This window comes from Mesoplodon bidens (assembly GCF_964165515.1).
Source record: "Mesoplodon bidens genome assembly, chromosome: 4".
NCBI classification, from domain to species: Eukaryota; Metazoa; Chordata; class Mammalia; order Artiodactyla; family Ziphiidae; genus Mesoplodon; species Mesoplodon bidens.
In genome coordinates this window covers 52,804,014-52,824,323 of record NC_138160.1, presented here as the reverse complement: position 1 = coordinate 52,824,323, position 20,310 = coordinate 52,804,014, and the positions used below count along the sequence as shown (strand labels likewise).

Here is a 20,310-nt window from a genome sequence, read left to right as displayed (position 1 = left end):
TGTCAAAAGAATCGAAAATGGAACTCTAACAACAATGAAAAAAAGTTACCTTAAGCAGAACTTGACTAATGTGAAGCAGAAAAAGAATGCTGTAGCATGCAATAATATACTAAGGCTGGGCAATTGCTCTGCCTAGAAACTGGGAGTTTTTCAACCTTAAAGAGCCCAGATGAGGTAAATCCCTTTGGCATAATCTATTTCCATATCAGATTTATAGCTTTATTGCTTTTTAATTGTTTGCATTTTGTTTTAAACTGGTTTAGGTGCCAGGTGTTCATCTATACTAAACTTCGACAGTTACAGTGTTTTAAAAGAGAACAATTCAAAAATACATACAGTATGAACTTACAAACATTCTTAAAATGTTACTTTAAAAACTTTTTAAAAGAACAAACTGAAATTAATTTTCTCATATGCAAATATGCCTTATATGCTTTTTTGGTGGAATAAACAGTGATTTATCAGTATTTTATGAAAAGTACCTTGAGTTAGTAGGAGCTTTTATACATGTAAAAGGCTATTTACCTTAAACTCCATGAATTAATTTAATTAATTCAAACATTTCTCCATTTTATGGCCCTAGCACCAAAGACCCTAAGCAGTGATGCTGCAATTGAACCATCCTTAGGTTGTAGCCCACCTCTGGAGGCCAGGGCCCTAGGTGTTTAATTTTTGCTGAAGGCTGTGTGTAAGTACTATAACAGGTGTTACGTTCCTTTCTTCCTAGTGAAAACTGTTGCTATTCAGTGGCACAGCTTAGAAACAAGGCTAGCTTGGCTAGGAGAAGGGACCTTCTCACTTTGTCTCCCTAGAGTACAGTAACCATTGTCTTCTGCAAACATCTGAGCCTAACATTGAAAAAGACAGATCATCTAGATTCAAACTTGCTTTTTAACCTTTTTACCTTTATTCATCTATACTTTCAACATATAGGAAAACATTAAGTAACGTATTTTTATCATTAATTAATTTACTACAAAACTAGTAGCAAAGACTGTTAAATATCTACTAAAATGTAAACACATTTTGTTGCAAAATTCATTGCATACCACACAGCATAGGCTAAAACAATAAAAGGTACAAATCATAATTTTTAAAACTTCACTAGGATACTGATAAATCCTACCTAAGAGTACAATGACGAGCATAAAGTCAAATAATTAAGACTGGTGATAACTTTGCAATGTTATCCTGGCCTTCAATTTCTGGGCTACTCTCCAGCAGCATCAGGATTAGACATTCTCACCTTTTACCACAGGTCAGCTATATATCTTTTTTTCTACCTGACTAGGCAAGTGCATACAAACTGCACCTAAAACTGAATCTTACCAAAGAGCAGCAAGGACATAAAATACGATGACTGTAACACTCAAGTTTTTGTCTGAGGCCTACATGATATCTTTCTAAACTCTCTGAAGTCAAGCCAAGGGTTTTTCTTTTTAACTCCCTTACATAAAGCCCGTCTTTAAGACATTTCAAGTTACCGTCAATATTGCAAACAAATAAGTATATCCAGAAATTTTCTATTAATTTGTAATGATTAATAAAATTAAAAAAGTAAATGCTTATCTAAAAGGAAAAAGAAATTGGCAAGAAGTCATTATACAACTTTTGAAGTTAAGAAGACATTTTCTTAGAATCAAGGAAATCAAATATACAGCAAAGAACAAATCTAACTTCCTATCTGCTGAGTACATATATCCCTTTGATCTAATGAATTTCTAGAACAAATTTAAAACACAAAAAGAAATAATTCAGTACTTAAGCTCACATGCCAATTAATAACTGCCTTTGACTATAAGAAAAGTACTTTTCAGTAGGAACAGAATCCTATCCATTATCATATAATAAATTTGAGGCTGTTTAAACAAGAAAATTCTTAAAGAAGCAGCTAAATCAACAATATAAATTTTAAAATGGAAAGCAAACTACATTGACATCACAAAATTTGCAATTAGCAATACTAGAAAAATGTATTAAGGACCTTTAAGAAAAAGAATTGAGTAGAAGATAATAAATATAAGTAAGGCTTATATTCATTCCCTCTCTGCCCACATTCCCACCTGAAAGAACTTACCCTACTCACAGCCCTGGAAGAAAAAGTCTTATTGTTTTTATTGGCTTACTGAAAAATAAATCAAATATAAAATGACATTAAAAATCTAGTAAGCCACTGAAGCTATACTTCAAAGTAATAATGGAAAACCTATTTAAGGTTTAACACTCACATATGTGCACTTAAATAGTATGCACATTGAAATCAATATAAATGTACACTTATATTGAATGAACTGATACACATGGTATAGCAATATCTAAATAATAAAAACTAAGGAGGAAGGAGACATCAAATATTACTACATATCAAAATTGGAAAAAAGGTAGGAAAGAAATGTAGTGAATTCTATGAGATTCTTCTTCAAAGTAGGTCATTACCGAATAGTTTATATTGTGTCTACTTTTAAAAAGACAAGCTTAAATAAAGACAAAGATGCAGTGAGGTTAAAAAAATAGAACAAAATCCACGTGTTTAGAAGATTAATGTTGATGAAACAATATATCAGTCATTCTTAAAAAGTTGTAGAACTTGTAGGAAAAGTGATTTTGGCTAGGAAAAGAGACCTTCTAACCTTGCCTCCCTATAGTAGAGTGACTGTTGTCTTCTACAAACGTCTGAGTCTAAAAAGGACAGATAATCTAGTTCCAAACTTGCTTTTTAAACTTATTTACCTTTATTCACCTATGTTCCCAACAGTAGGAAAAGGTTAAGTAACATGTATTTTCATCACTAATTAACTGGCTTCAAAAAATGAGCAAATCACGTTAGACCTACTGAATGAGATTTCCCCCCCCACCGCCCCCCGAGGGGAGTAGTCCTAGCATATGCATTTTGTAAAAGTCAAACAAATTTTTAAAATTTGTCCCCAGGCCATTTGGATATGTACCCTTGGTAGAGATGGAAGCAGTTATTTTAAGTAGTGTGGTAGCCTCTCTGATAAGATGATACCTGAATAAGGAATTGAATGAAGAGAAGGAATGGTTACTAAGAGTATCTCAGAGAAGAACGTTTCAAGCTGAGGTAACCCCAAGTGCAGAGGCCTGAAAGATGAATGACCTTCATGTGTCTGTGGAACAGCAAGAAGAACAATATGCCTGGTGTGAAGTGAGCAACAGGAGTAAGGTGGATAACAACTTGGCCAAAATGTGTAAGAAAGTGAGGACCAGAGCAGAGTGTGGAGGGATTGCCTTTGTTAAAAGAATATGGATTCAGATGTATATGAGTAGATTTGGTGGTGGGAAAATGAGGAAGTTCTCCTGCTACTTCTGTTTCTGTAATGAATTAAGGAGCAACATGATCAGCCAAAAGTGAGAAGAGGGGTGGACATGTTGGGTGCTATTAATTCAGATGATTCTCTTCCAGGAACAATGAGAAAACCAGCTAAGAAAGCTATTTGAAATAATGAAGAAGCTATTCATTTCCTCCCTGCCCACATTCCCACCTTAGAGAACCTACCCTACTCACAACCCTGGAAGAAACAACCTTATACTATCAGGTTTAGGATCTGCCACACTTAACAGAAACCCCAAATAGTGTGGTTTCAACAATGTTAAGATTATTTTATTTCACATAGAAAAAGTCCTAGATAGGCAATCCAAGCGGGAATTGTAATTCCATGAAGTCTTCAAGGACCCAGGCTCCTTCAACCGCTCCATTCTGCCATCCATAACTCCAACCTGTGTACCAGGCTGATAGCAGGAGGAAGGGATGAAGGAGGGCTAGCCTCTTCCTTCTTTCCTTTATAAAAAGACCGCCTGAAAGTCTGACACACTTCTGTTTTATTTCACTAGCCAAAACATGGTCACAAGGCCATCCTTAGTTACAAAGGAGACTGGTGAATGTCTTTTAGCTAGGCAGCCACGAATCTAGCTAAAAATTTGGGTTCTCCTTACTAAATAAGAAGGGAAGGATAGATGATAGAGGGCCTATTTATTTCTGTCACACCCACATATCTCATGGCTTTTAACTCCCCCTCTGCTACCATTATCCTCTCCAATAATAAGACTGAATGGACACCTATCCCAAGCCAAGCCAATAAGATTCTCTCTCCCAAGAATTTGGGACACAAAAAGCAAGTCAATTTACTTCTGAAGAGCTGAAGTGCAAGAGGGAACAGACTAGAGCCTTACAGAGAAAACACAAGATTATAGAAGATAAGGGAACAAATGAACAAAGGCAAGCAGAGAGTTGAGGCTGTAGAAGGAGAGAGAAAATATAAGTTTCTGACAACTTCCTTTCCTGTGAGGACTGTGTGCAATTCTTTTATCTGGATTCTACACAACTCCTCTATTCCCTTACATAGAAATCCCTTTACTTGAGATAATTTGACTTAATTTATGATTTAATGTTACGTGCATAATGTTATGTTTCTGCATCTTCTATGAAACTTGTAGAAGACAATCGTTATGTTCTTCTCCACCCCTTGTGTAAAGACTGATAAGATAGAATTTCCTTTAGGATTTTATACTTTTTAAAAGACTGAAATAATTAGGAATTGATACCTTTCTTTTTAAAATTCAGATAATGGCAATTATGTAACCCTTATTAGGTCTCTTTTGTCTTGTCTGCCAGGAAGATGATGAATAAATTTATTACACAGTCACAGGTACTTATAGCAATTCCTGGCTAGAGCACAGAGACTGTAGTAGATTGCATTACTATTTCTAAGCTCTCAGTGAAAGGTTTATACTTCACCATATGGACATCAGGCTTGGCCATATCATTTGCTCTGGCCAGTGAAATGGAGTGATTATGCCACTTCTAAGTAGAAGTTTTAAGAACTAGCATATGATTCATCATCACTCTTTTCCGCCTGCCATGCCTCTCAGAAAGAGGCCGTCCCTTCATCCTCAGCCCTTGAATGAAGATGACATGGAGCAGATGCACAGATCCCAGCAGGATGTAGCCACAGCAAGAAAACAAACACTAGTTTTAAACCACTGAGATATGGGGATTGTTTGTTACCATAACCTAACCTAAGTTGACTTATAAAGGGAACATTAAGTAAGAAACAATTCAGGATGTATGTTTATGTGTCAGGACGTCGATGTAAAACAGAAAGGACTAACAGGACAAAAATGTATGATGTAAGCACTAGGACTTTCCAGGGTTCCCATCTCAATGGTTATAACCACTACTTGGCCAGTTATCTAAGCCACAAAACAGAGTCATCTGGAATATATTTTTTTCCTTCAGGTCTCCTACATCCAATCTATTACCTCCTTAATATCTCTCGAATCCATCCCCACAGATACTACCTTAATTAGTTAGATCCTTATTACCTCTCCCTTGGACTAATCTAATAATCCACTAATTTGTCTTTCTGCTTCAGTCTCCTTCCTCTAATCCACCCCCTACATTTATATAGAGTAATACATACTCCTAAAATGATGTTATACCTTGGCCAGAAACATTCCACATGAGACTTTACACTTTAGCTGGACACATATGAGTTGGCCCTGGCCAACCCCTCTCTAGGCTCCATAGAGGTGTCAGACCATTGCAGGTTCAGGTACAGGCTTTGCCACTTTTGGGCCATAAGCCACTTATCCTCTTCAAATCCAGTTTGTTTGTTCGTTTTCATTTGTAAAATGAGAATCATAATATAAACTGTAACTTGTAGCCTTGTTCTAGGGGTTAAATTAGAGAAATAAACTGCCTTGGCAAAATGTATTGCCTGGTCACACTGCAGAAGAACAATAAATACTTGTGGAATAAGAGAACAACTCTCTGGCTAGATCACCTATGAACACTTCACAGCCCTTATTTGCTTATACGACTGTCCCCCTTTACTAGAAAGTAAGCAACTTGAGAAGAGGCTGAGCCTTTCTAATCTGAGCATCCTGGGACCTAGCACGGTGCCTGGTACAAAGGAGGAATTCAATTAATGTGCAAAAGCTAAGTGATCCCTGAAATAAAATCCCTGAACAGTTGGAGAAGGGAACAGAAAGAAAGGCTAGAGTCAGACAGAGTACAATCACTAATAACTATAAACCTTCCTCAGGCCCTTGTGTAACTTCATATGCTTTTAACTTTGTGCTAAACAAGAACTTGGTATCTTGGGTGGCTATTCTCTTCTGTATTTTACCCAAAGTATACTTGCCAATTTAATTTACAGGTGAATTCACAATATACCGATAAGGAAGGTAGGAAAGCAACGAATGTTTCAAAACTCTTCAGTGTGACTACATTTGTTCCAGGGTAGAGAACATTTCCTCAAATGCTGAATAACTTAAAGAATGTTTTTCTGCACATAATCTCAATATTACATTTCAAATGTATAATTCCGTTGCCTATAAACAACTGATACTGCAAGGTCAGTAGAATGTAACTCTCAAGGGTAACACAAATCAATACACTCTAAAGAGATGCAAACAGCTCTTCTCCCTTTTGACAGGAGAACCTCCCCCACGTATGTATTTCACTGCTTCCTGCCTGCCAAACAAAATCTAATTGTGAAAACAGTAGGGTTGTTGTATTTCCTAAGTATATAACTGAAGTTCAAGGATTTTTTTGTTTGTTTTATTTTGAAAGTGATTCCTTGGATATGGATTAAGGTTCTCAATGAACTAACTGGACATTTTTAAAGTGGTATTTTATTTCAAACAGCCCAAGAAACAGTTTTACCCAGAACATCCAAAAATTCTTGCTATAAATACCTAAAAAGAAGAAAAATGGAAGCTCTCCAGAAATGCCAGATGATGGTGTGGTTTATATTATAATTGTTACTATTCCAAAATTTTAAACATAACAGGTAAAGACAACGGGATAAACCATCTAGTCTACATTGGGAGATTATGCAACACTAAAGGACTTGACAATGCTAAAATGTTATTTCTTTTAAATAGTGGTTCCAAAAAATGGCTTATCGTACTAGCATTAGGATGAAATTTATGAGATTGCTGTATTTGACTATTCTTGATCTGCAAAAATGGCAATTTTATTTTTTATTTAATTAATTAATTTATTTATTGTTTTGCGGTACGCGGGCCTCTCACTGTTGTGGCCTCTCCCGTTGCGGAGCACAGGCTCCGGATGCGCAGGCTCAGCGGCCATGGCTCACGGGCCGAGCTGCTCTGCGGCATGTGGGATCTTCCTGGACCGGGGCACGAACCCGTGTCCCCTGCATCGGCAGGCGGACTCTCAACCACTGCGCCACCAGGGAAGCCCAAAAATGGCAATTTTATATTCATCCCTTTTTAAACCTGGTATTTTAATCTTGTCCTGAAATATACATTGCCTACTTATCATCTATAATATTTTGCATGCACTTCTATTAGAGCACATGCCATATTGAATTGTAATTGTTTATATTTCTTATGCTATATTGTGAACATCTGTGGGCAGAAACCATTTCTCCTTTATTTCATGTTCCTGGAGCCTGGCACTGTCTGGCATATAGCAGTTCTTGCACAGTCACTGACAGTAAGTGTAACACATATTTGAGAATAGAATGATAGGTTAAGAAAAAACATATAAAAAAGAAAAATCAAGTTCTAGTAAAAGTTAGTATGCAAACTAACTGCTACCAGACTGCTCCAAAGCTTAATATCTGCTGTTAAACCCAAATATTTTCTGAAAATACAGTATTTAGACCACTACTACTCTATATGAAAGAAATAATACCTGCAAATTTTCAGAGACCACTTACGCAATGTATAGATCTCGCATTTCTTTCTCTTCCTCTTTTTTTTTTACTGTCTGCTTCAGTTCAATACCTTGGGGCAACAAGGTGAAAGGAAGCAAAAATGCTCTAGCTGGTTAATTTCATTCCTTGCTTGTAAAAATTCTGAGGAAAGAGGGGGACTTCTTAGAGATGGTGATTCTAATGATTTAAATAGGGTTTTAGAATGCCTGTGGACTTCAACCTTTGTTATTGTACTATCTTTTAAATTTTGTACTATCATTTTTTTTTTTTTTTTTTTTTTTTTTTTTTGCTGTACGCGGGCCTCTCACTGCTGTGGCCTCTCCCGTTGCGGAGCACAGGCTCCGGACACACAGGCTCCGCGGCCATGGCTCGCGGGCCCAGCCGCTCCGCGGCATGTGGGATCTTCCGGGATAGGGGCACGAACCCGTGTCGCCTGCATCGGCAGGCGGACTCTCAACCACTGCGCCACCAGGGAAGCCCTATCATTTTTATATGTGTACTATCTTTTAAACTTTTGAAACTTAAATATGACACAATCTTTTTGAATTTGCTAAAGTTAACCAAGTTTATGTATTAAGACAGCTTTGTACTTCCTAAAGTCTGATCATAAAGTAAGAGAAACCAGAATACAAAGTATATTAAGACTCAAAAAATTCCCTAAGGCTGAGAGAAAGCTTAATTAATATTTTTGAGAAGGCTAGAAATATTGGGGGGAAAAAGTATTCAAAGTTCCATAAGAAAACGTGGTCACATATTTCAAATTCAACAAAAGGAGACTTGAAAGATTAAAATTAGCAGCAGCTCATTTGGGTGTTCACCCAGGCCAAAGGAGGTATTTCTGATTGTATTATCCCTTGCTTCATAATTTAAAGTTCAATCCAACTCATTAGATTTCAAACTCAACTTCAATATTTATATTTAAATTTCTGATACTATCATATAAGATATTTCATATTCAGTCAACGTAACACAGCTCATGAGTAAAACACAAACTCTACTTGACTTTACCAAATAAGAGAATTGTTTTATGATATAGGAATAATGCCACAGTCAATAAATATGACAGGTAAACAACACAGCTGATCAAACCAGAACCTGTTCAAATACCAAAACTAACGTACTCTAGTTAACCTTGAAGGACTACTACCAAAACTAGTAATGGCGATTTCAGGGTATATGTCAAGATTTCTTTGATTTATATTTCATTTTGATGAAAATACTTTAGAAGAGTAATCACAATAAAATTAGAGATGACAGAAATTACACAATAAAAGACAGAATTTCCATAATGACTGTAATCAGCACAACAAGCCACTGATTTTTTTACTCTCCAGTCTGCTTGCTACATCTGATTTTTACTGTTTAGCCATTTATTATAAATCTGTAAACAGATGCTAAAAACAAGTAGGGCAGACGACTCAATTTGGTTTATATGATTAACTTGCAGCAGGTGAGCTCCACCTGCAGGCAAAGAAAAGATTCTTTAGAGTAAGTTTTAAAACAGGACCTTCCAAAGAGGCTGTAACTACCGCCTTTCAGTTAACCTTGAGTGCACATTAGAATAACCCGTGCTTTTTAAAACTTCTCATGGTCGAAAAATTCTGATCGACTTGATCAGGGGTGGGGCTTGTAAGGTGACTCAAATATATGGAAAACATTGAGAGACACTGATTTGAATCTTTACCAGCACACATCTTGAAAAACATTAGGAAAACTCAAATATCATTTTGTTGCTTCTAAAATGACTTCTCATTATACTGACCCTCTCACCTTTTTCAGAGATTAAACTGAGTTCAACTGATATAAATGTCTTATCTCTGTTAGACTACAAAAAAGACCTGAGGTGACCCTACAATTTTTAAAATCTACCTTTACATTATTCTGTGCCTCAGAAGTAATCAAGAGAGCAAGTGTTTGGTGGGGGTTGGGGTTCTTAACCCTTAGCTGCACATTAGAATATCTGGAGAGATTTTACAAAGTATTATTGCCCTAAATTAATGTTATGTTCTTGGAAGTTAGAAAACTGGTTACTATCAGGGGAGGAGGGGAGAAATAACCAGAATAGGGCAAGAGGGAGACTTGTGGGTAATGGCAATTTTCTGTTTCTTGATCTGGGTGATGGGTATAGGGATGTATTTGGCTTGTAAAAATTCAGCAACCTGTGTATTTATTATATGTGCATTATGAAATATAGTTCATACAGATATAGTCTGTAAGTATACAGACTATATCTATACAGATATAGATAACTATACAGAAAGTTAAAAAGTAAAAATGCATGTGCCCAGGCTTCACTGCAGACCAAATGATTCAGAATCTTTGGGATTGGGAGCTGGGCATCAGTATTTTTTCTTTTCAACATTTCTCCAGTGAATCTAATGTGGAGTCAGGAGTGAAAACCATTCTTCTAATGAATCAGAAATGTATTCATTCATTTATTCGCCCACTCATTACACAAACTTTAATGACCAATTACCACATGCTTATTATACAAGACTCGGAGGACGTAAGACAGTCTCTGAAGGAGCTCATTATAGGCAACGGATAGTAGGCAAAGCAATAGATCTCATGTGATACATATAAGCAAGTTACTTATAAGACCTGGAGGAGAAAGTGATTTGTCAAAGAAGGATTCACTCTTTTTTTTTTGTTCATTCATTTATATAAACATCTGAGTACCTATGATGTTTGACCACAGGTAAATGGACACAATCTCTGCCTTTAAGAAAATTACAGTATAAGAGTACACAAGGAAGAAAAAAATGTATAACCAGATGTCATAATATCACTGAAGTATGAAAAAGGTGCTATGGGAATACCCTGGGGAGTCAGAAGTTGCTGACCTTGGAGCTAAGATGATACAAACTTGAACTAGTCCAGTGGCACTGGTGGTAAAAATTAGTATTCTAGAGAAGTGCTTCTCAAACTTTAATGTACAAGTCACCTGAGGATCCTATTAAAACACAGATTCTGATTCAGAAAGTGTGAGGTGGGGTCTGAGACTTGGCATTTCTAAAAAGATTCCAAGAGATACTAATGCTATTGGTCCACAGGTCACAATTTAAGTAGCAGGCTCTTGAGGAAGATGGTTTTCAAGAGGGAGAAGGCAAAAAATGCCAAATTCCACAGCAGAGACACCAGGAAAAACAAAAACTGGAAAGTAGCCATTAGATTTGTCAAGTACATGGCCTTAGGGAGAGTAGTTTCAGGGCAGTGATGAGGGAAAAGCTAAATGATGTGTATTTAAAAATAAATGGGGGGACTTCCCCGGTGGCGCAGTGGTTGGGAGTCCGCCTGCTGATGCAGGGGACGCGGGTTCGTGCTCTGGTCGGGGAGGATCCCACATGCCGCGGAGCGGCTGGGCCTGTGAGCCATGGCCGCTGAGCCTGCGCGTCCGGAGCCTGTGCTCCGCGGCGGGGGAGGCCGCAGCGGTGAGAGGCCCGCGTACTGCCAAAAAAAAAAAAAAAAAAAAAAAAAAAAAATGGGAACTAAGGTGGTGGGGACAGGAAATAATGAAGTGGTGTTTTTGTTTTCACTCTCGAATGCTGGCAGAGGCTTAAGTCTATCCACAAGCTGAAGGAAAGGAATGAGTGAAGAGAGAAAACTAAAGACAAAGCAAAGAGGATGGAATCATTTTGAACGGGTAGAGGGATTCCTCCCTTTAAAGCAGAAGAGAGGGAGATAAGAATTGGTCTGAATAGGTACAGTGAAAAGTGAAAAGAATAAGAGTTGAAGAAGTTACTCTTGTTTCACAGAACAGGAAGCCAGGTGACCTAACGAGAGAGAGTGAACCTGAGGTTGAAGGGAAGCACTGGAGGCACAGCTGAGGCTGGACTTGTCCACGGCTGTGTGATTCTGCTCAGCAGCATTCAGTAGTCAAGGTATAGGCTTACAGAAAGTGGACTGGATAAGAAAGAGTGAGACTGATGCGTTTAGAAAAGGAGGGAGGCAAGGGACAGAAATCCTCAAGAAATCAGAATAAGTACAATGAGAGAAAAGAAAGGAGAGAAGGTAAGAAGAGCTTTGGATTTTTTCCTCTTGAACCCCTAAGTACTTTTCAATAGAACAATTAGGGAAATAATCTACTCTATGTAATTTGTTGAAAATTATATTGTTAAATATCATTCCCCAATATAAATATTAAATACTCAAGAAACCTGCTTGTAGGTTTACTATCCAAAGTGATAAGCAGCTTTAACAGATTCCAGATGTTTCTTTACAAATAGAAGCAATGCCACAAATTTTCAGTAAAATCCTACTGTGAATGGCTCCTTGCCGAAAAGGCTGGGAGGCTAGTCTAGTCCCTGATCCTACTGCTTGAATCAGAAAATGACTGAAGGATAATGGAGTACTTCAAGCACATACAGATGAACAGCTTATATATACCAAGAGCACTGATTTTTTTAATAGATAATGATTTCACACTGACATCCTATCTGGCTGGCAGGTATACCCATTATAATTCAACTTAGACTGAGCAGTGATTTTCCTTGAAATATAATTATCCTTTTTTACCACATTACAATTTTTTAAGACTCTTAGAAGTTTTTCTGCTTTTTTTAACAAAAAATTAACATGACACAAACTATAGTGAAGCTGGTATAACTGACTGAAAGCACTAATGATTTCAGACATTTGCTGAAATTTCTTTTATGATATCACTAAGATTAGGGGGGATAGACAGTATAAATCAGACTTGAAAAGACATTTAAGAGGGTTTTCAGGCCCATACATTTCTTAAACAGTTTAGACAAATTTTACTCAAACCTGAGGATGTCTCTTTTTGTTCCATACAGTTGCTTTACTGCTTTTGTTGGTTTTAAACAAACACAACCTTCCACATCTAGCTAATATATTGTTTGTCCCAAATATAAAAACAATTTAGAGGCTTTTAAAGAAGAGATCAGAGAGAAATGAACTGGAATTTGACTCACATGACCATTGCTGTAAATAAAATTGGTCTATTTTCTTTTAGGCCTCTGAATGGGCTAATTTAGCATGACTGGTATATATATCAAACATTATGAAAATAGTATTTTAGAAAGTAAGCTGAATAAAGGGCTCAATCTTAATTTAAAATTAAGTATAAAATGACAAAAACTCTGATACTTACCTAGATGGGAAGGAAATCCAAAAGAGGAGATATATGTATATGTATGGCTGATTCACTTTGGTGTACAGCAGAAACTAACATAACATTGTAAAGCAACCATACTCTAACAAAAATTAATTAAAAAACAAAAACAAAAGCAAAAACAGAACTCTGATACTTAGAAGCACAACGCTTGACTCACCTGCGGCTAACTGATTTCTTCTCCACTTCACTCTCCCCAGCTGTCTTAACATTTGCACTTGTGCCCTTTTTTAACTTTTTTGCAATTCTTTCTCTTATCAGGTCCTTCTCATCACCATCAACATATTCGTCATGCTCTGCACTTCCATATTCTCCATCCTGTAAAAATTGAAATGGAGTATTTGCTGGGCATTCCATTTTCTTCTTTCATTTCCAGAGGTCCATCTCAAACTCTCCTTGTTGCATTTTAGACCAGGTTTATTTTTTGTTTCGTTTTGTTTTGAACTAGTGAGGGCTTGAAGAATCTGCTACAGGCAGGAATACCCCCTGGGATCTGCTCTAGGCTGGCTATGTAAGTACTGTATAGCCCAGTAAGGGTTGTTGCTCGATGAACACCCAGCTCCTCTGCACAGCAGACTATGCTCCCTCTGGATCACCCAGGATATTGTCTATCTACATTCCTATTCCTTCCCAGTAGGAAATGTGGCTTTTGGAGGCAGTTGGCCAGCATACTGACCTCACCCAGGGATTAATGCAAGTAAAAGAGGTGGAGGTAGAGAAACTGATATTTCTTCTTACAATCTAAGTCATAGCAATCACTCCTCAGCTCAAAACCCTCCAGTGGATTCCCAACTCACTCAAACCCTACACAATCTGGACCTCCCTGACATAATCTCCTACAACTCCAGGCCAGCAACACTAGCCAACTTTGGAGTTGCTCTTCTTTCCAGCCTGAAACTCTCCTATTCCATGTATCTGCATTGCTGACTCTTTCATCTCCTTCAGGTCTCTGCTCAAATGCCACCCTTTTGGTGACACTTTTCTTGATCCCCCGAATAAAATGGCAGAGCCGCCCACCCACCTCCAGTACTCTCTATTCCCCTCCCCTATTTTATTTTTCCTCAAAGCATTTATCACTCATACTATACATTTTAATTATTTATGTGATTATTGTCTCTCTCCTATAATCAGAGGAAGGAGTCCATTAGAACTAAAATTCTGGATTGTTTTGCTTATTGCTAAATCTTCAACTTCCAGAATAGCTCCCAGCATCAAGAGAGTGAGCAATGGAGGGAGAAAGGTGGAGAGAGAGGGAGGGAAGAGGGTAGAGAAGGAGAAGGAAGAAACTACCCAAGTGGATCTTTTTCTCTTGTGATTCTCTAACCAGGTGAGTCATGATGAGGCAGATTCTTAACTTGAGGCTTGTGGACCTTAGAGCAGTGGTTCTCAAAGTCTAGTCCTCAGGCCATAAAACATGGATTGGCTCTCAAAATGTAAAATCCTAGCCCTCATCTCAGTATTACTGAACCAGATCTCTAGGGATGGAAATTGTGAGTGTTTTCAATGAGATGTTTAAGAAATTCTTTAGCCTTAAAACTTGATAACCACTGACCTAGGTCTTCCATGCTTGGTCCTCAGGAGATATAAAAAAAAAAAATGCCCTGCAAATTCATAAAATTTTGTTTGTGGATGTAATATATTTCCTGGGAAGAAGGTCTGCAGTCTTAGTGATTGCAAAGGATCTTGGGACACAAAACAGATTAAAAACCATACAGTGTCCTTAGATGACCTCACTCCCTCAAGACCATAAGAACATAATTTTACATTAGGCCTTGAGCCTATCTTCCAGATCCATACTAATGTTACACAGATTTCTCCAAGTTATCTGAATCTCAAAATGCACATTATTAAGCACATTATTTGTCATTGTTCTCCCCACCTATCTTTTTTTTTTTTTTTGCGGTATGCGGGCCTCTCACTGTTGTGGCCTCTCCCGTGGCGGAGCACAGGCTCCAGATGCGCAGGCTCAGCGACCATGGCTCACAGGCCCAGCCGCTCCATGGCATGTGGGATCTTCCCGGACTGGGGCATAAACCCGTATCCCCTGCATCGGCAGGCGGACTCTCAACCACTGCGCCACCAGGGAAGCCCTCCCCACCTATCTTTTGTACCCATCTAACAAGTTGCACAAATCAGAAACCCTGTGGTTGTCCTAGACTCCTCCTTCTCCCTCACCTCATAGTATGGAATCAGTCACCTCTTAGACCTCTTTCAAATCTGTCTCTCTCCCATCTCACACCTGTGGTCTTCTATCAAGCTCTCCTGGCATAGTTTCTCAATAGATCTCCTTGACTCCAGCCTATTTCTTCTAATTTGTCCTCTCTAATATTGCCAACAGTGATCTTCCTAAAATGCAAAGTTGACCATATACTCTTCCTTTTAACTAATATCCTTCAGCTGTTTCTCATTACTTTGAGGATGAAATTCAAACTTCTCCCCATAGCCCAGGAAGCTCTGTAATATTTGGCTTCTTCCTCCCACTCCAACCTCACCCACTCTCCCTCCTGTCATGACGCTCTGGTCACACTGGTTTGCTTTCAGCTCCTGGAACACATCAAACTCTCCTACTTCAGAGCCTTTTGTACATGTAGTTCCCTCTACCTTTAACACTCTTCTTCCCTGCTCCTCACAAGGCAGGTTCCTTCTCAAACTTTAATCTTAGCTTGTACTTCCTAAATAAGGTATACTCTCTCCTTGTTACCATGTGTTAGCATATGCTGTTCTCTGAGGAATCCCACCCTTCACCAGTTCCTTTTTTGATCTAGTTAACTCCTAATTCTCCTATAAGACACAACACAGCATCATCTCTTCCTGGAAGGTTTTCTTGACCAGGTTAGATAGCCATCATTTCTTTATAATATATAGTCAGAGAGAATCCTCTCTTTTGACTATGGTAATAGATGAAGCTGTGTTCTTGCATGGACAGTTATGTACTTCCTCTGTACAACACACAGATCAATGGGTGTTTATATAAAGTGGTAAACGAATGACTTGAAAAACTTGATCTCTCATACATAAAGGAAACTCTGCCTTCTGTTTTATCAGCTTTAATAGCCAGTACAAGTAATGAAGAAAGGTCACTACAGTCTTGAGAGAGAGAATCTTCCAAAATGTGTGTATGAAGAAGGAAACTACCATAAATGACTGGTATCCAAGTATTTCCCATACATCATGCAGGATATCATGCATCAACATTTAAACTTTTATCATAACAAAATAAAATCAATGACATCTAAATTTTGAGTATTCATGTTATGTTAGGTGACAGAGAGAAAAAACAGGCTAGAAATTCATATGTAAGATTCTGATTTTGTAAGGAGACACACACATACTATGAAGGAAAATTCCAATATCAAAATACATATTTTTCAAATCTTTCAAATTTTTTTCAAAATTTTCATATATAATTATAAAAGGTAATACGTATTACCTTTTAGGAAAAATAATTTAATCATTTGTAAAGATTTTGAATTTTCTATAAATCGTTCAACTATATTTATACTAAAATTAATACTCACATCATCTGAATCTCCTGCTGCATCCCCTTTTTCACTACAAAAAAATAAGGAAAAAAATTTTAGCTTCAAAATGAAAATAACAAAATTATTCAATTATACAAAAATTTAGAATATTTTGCTGGGATTAATAGTTCAAAAACACTTCAACACAGGAATTTCAGAATGGCATTGTAGAGCAAATAGAAACATTCTAAAGGGAAGTTGTTTTTATACATAGAATAAAAGGTATGCTCCATTAGCACAAATACAAATTCACTAGAATTTTTTTTTAAAAAGCGAACAACCAATAGTGTTATTTTCATGAACAAAAGGCTGCAGACAACAATTTCTTCTATTGGCTTGACGTATTCAGGCTGAAGAAGCCAAATCCTTCAAATAAAAGGATATTAAGAAAAGATTGTTTTAACATGGAATTCTAAAAAATGAGCTACAATAGTGAGTACAATAGTATTTTAGTCCCCTTTTGAGACACTGGCCCAGTGAATCATGTGCAATTATATTTAACAGTAAGACATCTTCCCTTATCAAAGAGAAGCAACAAAATTTTTCTGATAACTCCTGAAATATGTAAGGAATAATACTCAGTGAATTGGCCCAAAATGTGGTGACTTCTTCACAAAACCCTTCAAATCTGATTTGCTTACTCATGATTCTGAGACAAAAATTATGCAAGGAAAAAGTTAGCAAAGAAATTTTCAATTAAACATTAAATTGTTAAAGCAGACAGTTTCCTAGTATTCAAACTATCCCAAGATTTAAAAGTTTAACAGCGAATTTTAAATTTAATTAGTTCAGCAGAGGTTGATAGATAGCAAGGAGAGTGAATGTGACTACAGTGATTCTCTCCATTATGCTAGTAGCTCTACTACCCCCATTATCAAAATGTTTTAGTTTTTTGGTTGGGTTGACAAAATTTGCCTTATGAGAACTGACTGTTTACTACAAAGGAAGCAAGAAAATGATCTGAGCCAGACAATAAGAACTTAGGGTCACACTAGCACCATGCTAACCTTTCAACAGCTGGAACAGAGCTGAGATGTGGATCATCCTTAAGCAAGTCATGACTACTTTTGCTTTTTCCCTTCATGCTCTAGAAAGGAATGTATGATATAATCATGAGTGGAGAAAAAATAGTCTTCCAAAAGGACAAGTTAACACATTTACATAAAAATCTAGTACTGATATAATGTGGTTAGCAAAAATATATATGTTCCTGAAAATTTGAGTATAAACAAAAGCTTTATAAATAGCAATCTTATTCTCCCATTGACTAAAAATATTTTAGAAATATCTTTCTTTCAAAAAGTGATATATCCTTAAAAATAAGTTTATTGATTACTATTTCCAAACACTAAACCCTCATTGTGATTCACCACTAATTAATTTTTGGCCGATATATTAAAACTTAGAAGATAGATCACAAAAGTAATTTGAAATAAACACACACTACTATTCTTCAAATATACTGTCTATACTGCACAGAATCACTTTAAAAATGTACCCAAGCAACCAGATGAGAGCACTTACAAGGTGCTATTTAACATATGTAAAAGAGCCTTTCATGTATGACAATATTCATCAATGACCTAATATTTATTAAATACTTTAATTTCAAAGTTCATGTTCTCAATAAATTTATATTTTAGTAGGGAAACAGACATAGTAAGATATAAGAAGTAGAACTATTAAAAACACTACTACTACTATTATTCTAATTTATTAAATATATACTTTGTGTCAGGTACTGTGCTACAGTACAATATTCCCATCTTTCAATTCCTCCTGTCCCCAAATGAAAGTAAATAAGGTGGGCGTTATGAGCCCCATTTTACAGAGGGAAAATAAAGACTTAGAGAGATTAGCAATTTACTAAAGGTCACAAAGCTAGTGGTATAGGATCTAGGATTTAAATACTGGTCTGTCTCACAATGATATAATAAATCCATTTTTCTTTTCCTAGAGGCCCCTATGAACCCAGAACAACTGGCCTTGTTTCAGAGCTGCAGACTATCCTACAGACTTCTCCACCACAAGGTATGAAAACTTCAAATTTATACCTTGTATCTCGAGGTGGAAAGCTGCTCACCATCCCCACCCCTCAACTAATCACATAAGAGTGAAGAGTATGAAGTTAGAGTTGACAGGAAGAAACAAAAATTTCTTTCTATTTTGAAGGAACATTTTATTTTGAAAAATTCATCACAAAATGTGTTAACTAGAATTTTTAAATGTCAGATACAGAGAGGTAAAAATACCTCTTTCTCTTTAGCCCCATTCTTGACTGTTTAACAGCTCTGGGAACAGACTTCTAAATTTGACAGGCTTTACTTTGAGGCAGATGTATACTTTCTGAAATTTATTTCCATGATGAAAATAATGGATTTTTAAATTTCTGTATTAACATGGAGTACTCCACATTTTCAAGACCTAATCAGTTTAAACATGCTTATGGTCTAGTTTCAAAAGGCAAAACAAAAACTTTTCTCAAACAGTTAATCTAAAGATACTATTATCTGTAATTTTAAAAAGTTGTAGAATCTGAATTATGCAATTAAAATATATTTCTAATTCCATAACCTTACACAAACCAAGGAGTAATAAAAAGACAAAACATCAAAGAATTACTTGATGTTTGTCTAACAATGAAAACTGTTCAAAAACCAGAAGATGGTATAGTAGAAAAAACACAGGAAAAGAAGATAAGAGTTGGACCAAATGAGTTTTAAAATCTAGTATTCAGTAATTCTATGGGTTTTAGTCCAAAACGTGTACCATTTGAGGAAAGAGAATGACCTCATCTGACCTCAGAAATTCTGCTTACAAAATGGAAATAATAATAGCAGCCTTGCTTACTTCATACAAGAGAACTAAACGAGATATGTACAAAAGTGTACAAGTGAATATAAAATGACCTCAACTAGAATAAAACTTGAATATCTTTTTTTCATGCTTTCCTTCCTAATATTTCTTCCTCTTGTGTCTTCAGCCATCAATGTTTATTTTCATCTATTCTAAGAAATAGTCCCTTATTAATTCTCCCCATGTGCCTCCCTCATGGGAGTCACAGTCAAAGACATTACAGCCAGAGTTGGCCTCAGACCCTCTTGACCAGCCTCTTAGTAACATATCAGAAAATGAGAGCTGCACTAATAAATAACAGGAGTAAGATTAGAATTCAGGTCTCCAGGCTCTCGGTCCATTAACAAGCTCTACTATTTCATTTACTTGTAAATGTTAGTTTACAATTGTTAGTTTAATTAACATTAAAAAAATGTGTTCTTGTTTATCTCCCAAAACTTAAACCAGCTTAAAGGGAAAAAAAGAAACTTGTCTTGCATTAACTTTAAATAAGACTGTACAATAGAAGAAAACTAATTAATCTGAATAATCATTACCATTTCAAATTTTAATTGTTTTAAATTAACATAGAAATATATGATCAAAAGCCATTTTTTAAGATGTCCCTTCCTACTACAGTAGACTTTGGATCCTGCAGGCAGAGAAAACAAATTGTGGAAGAGCTGTAGAAATTGGGGATAGTCTCAAAGAGGATAAAAATGAATTCAGGTATTTCTCTTTCATGCCTACTCTTTCTGAATGGCCTATTTTAAGGTTGTTATTTATACCATCAGGTAACAATAATTTTAGAGGAAGAAGAAACACCTAATATATTTTAAAACAATTTTTGAAAAAATTACATAAAAGCAGCTGGCTCATTAAAGAGTTTAGGGATGAACAAAATACTAAATATATTTAGGGAACACAATGTAAGAAGCGCCACAGTAAATTCAAAACTGTCTGTAAGCAAATCTGAAAATGAACGTCAAAGGGGATGTGGGAAAATTATATTATCTGCCACTTCACACCCAAGAACACAGAGGCAGTGAAACGTGGGAACTAAACAGAGTACAAATGGAAAGAAAGAAAGCAAGAGGCATAGTGGTACAGAGGA

The 20,310-nt window shown here is 36.5% G+C and overlaps 1 protein-coding gene across 1 annotated transcript in view; it reads right to left on the bottom strand.

Annotated features, from left to right (window-relative positions):
* The window catches only part of CWC27 (CWC27 spliceosome associated cyclophilin), a 232,593-nt gene that overhangs the window by 178,027 nt on the left and 34,256 nt on the right, over nucleotides 1-20,310 (bottom strand). The window contains exons 8-10 of the mRNA XM_081233926.1: nucleotides 17,369-17,448; nucleotides 16,359-16,392; nucleotides 13,001-13,158 (exon numbers count right to left, since the gene is read on the bottom strand). Coding sequence (XP_081090052.1) covers nucleotides 13,001-13,158; nucleotides 16,359-16,392; nucleotides 17,369-17,448 — 272 coding nt within the window. The remainder of the gene's footprint in view (nucleotides 1-13,000; nucleotides 13,159-16,358; nucleotides 16,393-17,368; nucleotides 17,449-20,310) is intronic.